The sequence below is a fragment of the Morone saxatilis genome, unplaced genomic scaffold (genome assembly GCF_004916995.1).
Source record: "Morone saxatilis isolate NCDOM2014 unplaced genomic scaffold, NCSU_SB_2.0 Contig18, whole genome shotgun sequence".
In the NCBI taxonomy this organism is placed as follows: Eukaryota; Metazoa; Chordata; class Actinopteri; family Moronidae; genus Morone; species Morone saxatilis.
Genome location: NW_023339740.1, coordinates 21,117,298 through 21,124,720, shown reverse-complemented (window position 1 = coordinate 21,124,720; position 7,423 = coordinate 21,117,298). Strand labels below are relative to the sequence as shown.

Here is a 7,423-nt window from a genome sequence, read left to right as displayed (position 1 = left end):
GTCATCCACCTCCACATCAATGTCATAGCAAGCGGTCTTCTTTTGGTCATTGGGGTCCACACTATAAAATGATGCAGGACATTTAGTTTTAGTTGTAGATGGGAAAACATGAGCAGCAGGTGATGAAATTAATTGGAAATCTTTTACTGGACATAAACACAACTTTGAAATGTGAAGACGTTTGCCACAGAGGGGACCGCATGCTCGTAATGAGGTTACCTGATTACATGGTTGATTATGATGGGCTCTGGGGGCATCAGGAGTGCATGCAAGCGCTGCGGGATCTCAGAGAACTTCATTCGCTGAGTCTCAAAGATCTGCAAAGTAAAACCAACAAATACTATTTGGACACAGTCGAATAACATTTAAGAACAGCACTTTATATTCATTTAATTTGTGACATATCTATTAACATAATGTAAATGTGTCAGATGTATCCAAAAAACTAAAATGTTTTTGTCTGCAGTTCATGGGCAGCTTTATGTTCACAGTAAGAGTGCAGCTCACCTACGTATGCTTGTGTTTTAAAAAATAATAATAATACAAAGACGTATATTCTAGATAAACCTATTTTATTTATAAATCACTAACAAGTTAACTTAGTTGCAGCAAACTATGAGTCGTGACAATAATGTTTGCAAGTTATCTCATTTGTTCAATGTTTATCTTTATAGAGAGCCAGAGATTTACTATAATCCACTCTGTCCTCTTCCTCTTTTGTCCTTTGGTCTATCTGCTATTAGAATCTGTTGTGACCATTTTACTAAATGTGCGCAGGAATGAAACAGCAAAACTGAGATTATTAAATTATTGGCTCTATTCCATCTTGACCACAGTCCAAATTACTGTTTTAATACAAGAAACTTCAAGCTAGCCTAATTTATTTCATACGGTAACTTTGTAGGAATTCACTATTAACTTTCCACAATCCTGTTTATCTTGGCAGAGCCGAAGAAAATGAACTGGGAAACCTGTCAGTGACCCAGAAAGAGTGAGTCTCCATACATGGACAGAGGAAAGAGTAGAGAGACGGACTGTACAACATCAAGAGCAGGAATTAACCAGGACAACTATGTGACTGTGGATCCTTTCAGCTTAATGCAACAACTACAGTTTGAATTCATCAGGTCTAAAGAATGGAGAGGCTTCTTTTGGTGTATTTTAAAGTAAAAATAACGTGTCATTAAAGTTTCATTTATGGATTATCAGACATCAGAACAGAACAAAGAATAACACGTTAAAGTAAAAAAACATATTTCATGGTCCCAAGATGTTAGAATACAAAATAAAACACAAAGAAACAGGATATTCAACAACAACTAAACACATTCCTGAAATCCAAAAGCATATCTTAATTTAAGAAACATAAAAATAACTCACACCAGAAACCAAGGACAACTAAAACGAGTGTAAAAAAAGAACTTTTAGCTACATTATTCACTCGAGGCCCTCAAGGTGTGTTACCTCACAGAAGGAGTCCCCTCACCTGCTGCAGGTATTTATCACAGTTGATGAACTCGCGCTCATGAGGGTCTTGGAGTTTGTGGGTCTTGACGTACTGCCACAGGGCCTGAATGATGACAGGTCTAGTCTGGGTGTGGATACCCAGCATACGAGCCAGCCGGGGGTCCAGCTTGAACTGAGGGGGCTGGATTGAAACAAGGTGAATCTGTTATTAGAGTTGGATGTCCCCTTTTTATGAACCTAATCTACTACTAAGTGTTTGAAAAGCTCCTGAACGCAACATGACCATACCGCTGAGAGGCAGAGTAAACCCCTGAGCATTTACCTGGTAGTCGAGCATGAGCAGGACGGTGCAGCGAACACCTACATCACCGGGCCTCTTCACCTGGAAACCATCAGTCTCCTGGGTGGTGGCAGTCCTGTGCCACTGAAATGACATCGAGGATCATATTTTAGTAACAAGTAGAGTATTTACCAATTAATCTGTAAACTGAGATTAGGTTAAAAGGGTTTTCAAGTGTCGTTGCAGAAATAAACAGCTAATTCCCGGCATTAAATTACCATTAAAGTAAATGTAAAGAAAAATACAAAACAATAAAAACATGCTTATAAATATTCCAATTCAATTAGAGCTGAAATGATCAGTTGGTTTAGTTGGCAACTATTTTGAGAATCGATAAAGCAAAAAAATACTAATCATTTTCGCCGGTTTCAGCCTTTCAAAAGCGAGAATTTTGAGGTTTTGGACTGGTTGGATTAAAAAAAAGTATCTGAAGATTTTCCCCTACATATATTTTGATATTTTAAATACAGAACAATCTATTAATGAAGCAAAAAAACCCAGGCAAAGTTATCAATAGTGAAAAGAATTGTAATAGCAGCATTTAATGAGATTTTAAAAGCAGAAAATGTTCTTTTCACATAGAGTTTAAAAATCCATTATATATAATCCTCGAGGGGAATACTGGGTAACCAGCTGCAGATGTAGATACTCAGATACATAAAACAAATGATCTCACTTCCACAAGGTGATTATCTGGACCATACAGGTCCTTGTCCAACTCGATCACCAGAGACTTGAAGAAAGAGGAGAACTTCCGCTTCTGTTTGGTGGCTTCATACTTGGACACGGCCGTCTGCAAAACAAATGTTACTCTTATTAAATATCTGTGTACAACTCATTTCTGTAGGTTATATTGTAAGTGTTCTGGTGAAGCATTTTAAGTCTTAAGCCATAAATAAATAAATAGTGCACACAAAGAAAACATTCATATTTTAGAAGATTAAATTGATATATTTTAATCATGGAGCTTACATCTTCCAGCAGACGCCCTTCAACACGTAGCTCCCATGAAGCAACTGTGCCTTCTCCATCCTCAGCATCTGGCTTCGCAGGGTTGAAGGTGTTTGATATGAAGATGCGAAGCTTTCTCTTTTGCTGGAAACAAACAGTCAAAAGAAACTTTAAATTGATGTGCCATCATTCACTCAACAAACTTCAGTTGTTTTAAAACACAAACTGCAACTTAAATTCCCACAAAACAAGTTCTGTTTCATTCAATAAAGTCCATTGTGTGGTTAGGTATATTCAAGATTACATCAATTTAATGGTTTGCTACATGAAGACACTTAAAAGACATTCAACATCTTTTTGTCCACTACTACATGGAAACTATCTGTAAAACAAACAATCAACATTTATAAAGACCTAACAGTGTCAGTATCTTACTTCCATATGAAGTGAAGCCTGGTTCAACAGTAAAATCACAAAAAAAACCAACTTATTTGATTGTGTAAACTTGCTTTACAAGCATTTACCCAATTACTTTACTTGTAAATGCCCAGTTACACAGAGCATGGAGGACCCTGGGGTTGTGAATGGCTTTGAACCGGAGTGATTGAGGGATTCCAGCAGTGGAGACTTTAATTAAACACCAACCTTAATAGGCCTCTTGAGGGCCTCCTGAATGTCCAGCCTCTTGCGCATGATGGTCTGGTCCAGCTTCCTCTCAAAAGCCAGCAGATCCATGTAAGCCTGAGACTCTGGGACCAGTTCCCTGATCTAAGACACAATGAAACACACTGGTGACCACTGGTGCAACAAAAGCACACTCAGAGGACTTTTAAACCCATAGTGGTCTTTAATATCCATTATGTGACTGACTGTGTGTCAAACATGTGACGTTGTACATAGCTATACAAACTGCAGAGACAAGACTATGTAATAAACGAGCTGAAACTGCAGTTTAAGATACAGCTGCAGTGCACCTCTATATTTCTTACAGCTACAGTTCCTCTGTAGCGAGCAGACTTTAAAAAGGTCCAGTGTGTAGGAGTTATATTCAATTTCTGCCAATAGAGCCCTCCCAAACGTTATACACCTTTAAAATTACTAAACTATTATGTAGCCGTGCAGCTGTCGTCATACGGAGGTTTCAGAAGGTTGCTCTGAATACCAGGTATTACAGGATTAAAAAATATAACAAAAGTCAGTCCAGTAATGGTATTTCTACCATGAAGCCGGTTGTATAGAAATCAGTGCTCTACCGACACCGTTTCGGTGCCCAAACCTACTTAAAACTGCTTAAAATGTCATGTAAATGATTTCAAGCGCTTACAGTCAATGCACTATTAATTCTGGTACTTTATAAAAAAAAACTAAAAACCCAAATGTAATCTTTGCAAAACAATCAAGGTCAGAATTAATGGGTCTGAATGAACTGCCCTTTGATTAAAACTCACCCTCTGAGGTAGAATTTTATCAGCCATCTTCTTCTTCTTTGTGCTGTAAAAACAAATTATGAAAACACGATAAGTCTGAGTGCAAGTTAGAGCCGAGCGGTACTCCATTATCACATCCTTTAATGCCTTTAAACATACTGCCAATTCAAGTTGAATTCTCTCCCCTTTTCGAAACTACCGGGTAAGTCTGTCATCTCATTTGAAAGTCAATAAAAGGGCTACTGATTATTCTTTTTGTAATTAATCTAATTGTGAAATTAACAAACAAAATGTCCATCACACTTAATAATGTATCACAATAGCTTTGTTTTGACAAACCAACGGAGCAAGACATAAAAATATTGTACAATTAAAGCGAGAAACAGCTAATTTAAGAGGCTGTAACCACAGAATGCCATTTTGTTCAAGTGAGTAAGAAAGAAAAGACTGAAATTAAAAATAAATGTAACAATTAAACTAATTTCTGTCGTTTTAGTTCTAAGTAAAATTTATCCAAACTGCTGTTCCAGCGTCTGGATTAAAACAGACGTAATCAATCACAATTTTATCCACTTTCAGTGCCCGCTGCATCAAGCTGAAGTATGTTTTAAAGACATTTAATGAGGCTAATTTTCAGTTCACGTTTATCAAGTATAACAGCACTTTGTTTTTTATACTTCCCCATTAAAAAAAGGTTACACGTGTTTTCAATCTGGGGTTGGAAAGACGGGTTTCCAACAGAACATATTGTTTTGGGGCGGCGGCGATCAAACTCTCAAGAGGAGTGAACAGGAGCAAGTTGTCGTATCCGAGGGAAGGTTAAAATACCAAACCCGTGAAGACCTCTGATAACAATCCAAACACCATTTTAAAGTTCAATACAGGCGAATATCCCAGTGCCTCTATTACAGATTACATAATTAAAAGTTTAGCTCAGAATATTGATCTTCTGTTTGAAGTGAAGACGCACCGCTGCTGCATAAGAGGGGGTGGGACTTACTGCTGGTTGCGGTTCTGCTGCTGCACCTGCTGAATCTGTTGGGGGGCGGGCCTCTTGCGAGATGGGTCCATCACGCCAGGCATCACTGGGCGAGACACCGGGCTGTTCCCATATCCTGGAGGACCCATAGCTGGTCCCTGCGGGGTCATACGACTGGATGGAGGCATGCCAGGTCTCTGCACAGAAAATATAGGGACAATGTTTTCAGAAAACCTCTCTTTTCTGGGAATTAGTTTACCATTTAACAAGCTTCTTTCACAGCAGTCGAGGCTGCAGTATAGAGATATTTAACCACTTATTTTTTCATTCCCAGGTATGTTTAGACTCGCCGACATACCGTACAGGTTTTCTGTATACTGTTAAATTCATGTTATATATAAATTATTCAGCTACTGTGATTATCGACTGATCGTTTCAGTTATTTTTCAGGTAAAACGCAAAACATTCGATGGTTTTAGCTTCTCAAATGGGAGAATTTTCTTCTTTTTCCAAGTCTTACCTGATAATACTGTAAATATGATAAATTTGGGCTTTAAAATGTTGGCCTGACAATATAAGATATTTCAAAACATCACCTTGGACGTTGCAAATTGGAACGGGATGTTTTATAGACCACACAGTTAATGAAGAAAACCATCAGCAGATTAAGCGATAATGTTAATAAACTGGACAAAGACACAACACCTCACCGGCTTCTCGCTACATGTAATAAAGCAAATTGTATCTCCAAGGCTGTGAGGATGTGCGTAACCAAAGCTTTGAAACAGAAGATTCAAGAGATCAGATCTTCTATCCTGTCATTTTTTCACTTTAGTCTATATGGATATTCTCTACACACAGATGAGTTTGGAAATATCATCGTAAATATGGCAGAAAAACATCTCGATGTTAATAATTCGTTCTAAACTTAACAAATTTTGCATTTTGTAAGTACAAGAAAAACAAACGGCTCATAATCAGCAGCATACAACTGTTTTTTTTTTACATAAAATTAATACTAAATCATCAAATCCACATACTTTGGTACCTAAAAGACGTCTGTCAGGTCCTACAAGAACAGATAGCAACAATTTGCATGCAAGTACAGAACAGCCGCAACTTCCAACTCACCAAGCCGTGCGCTAAAAACTCAAACAGGCGACTTCGTGTATCTAACTGCATTAGTGCGGGGTGAGACCAACGGATAAATTACAAACTGATTGCAGCTTTCCCTCCAGCAGTGAGCCCAACGAACGAGAGAGTGAGGAAGAGCGTGCTCTCTCTCCTCAGGCGATGATGGAGGGTGGAAGAGAGGAAGAGTGACGGACGTTGACTTGTCAACAGCACAGGCGAGATGAACGCGCTCTGCCTTTTCCACACGGGGGAGTGTGGGCAGTGAGGGAATGCATGATGGTCACTAAGTGCTATTTACACTATACATCAGTGCAACCTTGGTTTACCTGAGAACAACTGGAGTTCTGCAGTACGAAGCCTCTCCGGCTGTGTTGTGAAAGGCTGCTTGTGTGAGTGAAAGCAGTCAAGGACGACGAAGAAAGAAAAAAAAATGCAGCATCCTTTCACTGAACTATGCTTCAGGTTTCCAGTAGCTAAGCAGCAGCGACTACCACGGCAGAGAACCGGCGATAAATGACTCATCATTTCTATCAAATTCAAAAAATACAAAAGTGGCGTTTGTAAGAAACAGCATATTAGCTCAGGATGTGCACATGATCCAATATATATAAAAACACTGTGTACTACAGATCATCAGAATATAACAAGAGTTATAATCTGCAAAATGACTCGTGCAAGTAGCAGCATGTATGACGGGATAATAACTATTATTAAATTATTGTAGCAAAGTGCATCCGACATATGGATAAACACAGAGCGATTAATGTAATGAAACATTTGGGTTACACAGGCACAAGAGCTTGAAATCAGCCACTAGATGTTGTAAATAGAGCTGAAATGATGAGTTGGTAGACAGATATTTTTTTTTTTAGAGATGCTCTAAAGTTTCTTGGCTGATTCCGATTTTCTTTTTGAGAAACAATAACTGACAGCAAACATTTTACAATTTTTGTAACTTTTCTTTACAGGACGACTCAATAGTACGTTCATAATAAAACACCGAGCAACAGAATGAACTGAGCTTGCTGTACAAATAAAATCCACGTGAAAATGCTCGAGTATCTCATTTCACCATTTCGGTTTCACTTAAATCTTCACCTTGTTTTAGAGTTTACTCATAAACTA

The 7,423-nt window shown here is 38.3% G+C and overlaps 1 protein-coding gene across 1 annotated transcript in view; it reads right to left on the bottom strand.

Moving 5' to 3' along the window:
• smarcd1 (SWI/SNF related, matrix associated, actin dependent regulator of chromatin, subfamily d, member 1) overlaps window positions 1–5,361 on the bottom strand; it is a gene marked incomplete at its 5' end in the record, with an annotated part of 7,906 nt that extends 2,545 nt beyond the window's left edge. Inside the window, 9 exon segments of the mRNA XM_035661760.1 lie at window positions 1–61; window positions 220–317; window positions 1,487–1,648; window positions 1,790–1,891; window positions 2,484–2,600; window positions 2,780–2,902; window positions 3,404–3,526; window positions 4,207–4,249; window positions 5,186–5,361. Of these exon segments, the coding sequence (XP_035517653.1) occupies window positions 1–61; window positions 220–317; window positions 1,487–1,648; window positions 1,790–1,891; window positions 2,484–2,600; window positions 2,780–2,902; window positions 3,404–3,526; window positions 4,207–4,249; window positions 5,186–5,361 (1,005 nt within the window).
• Window positions 5,362–7,423: the final 2,062 nt, after the last annotated feature.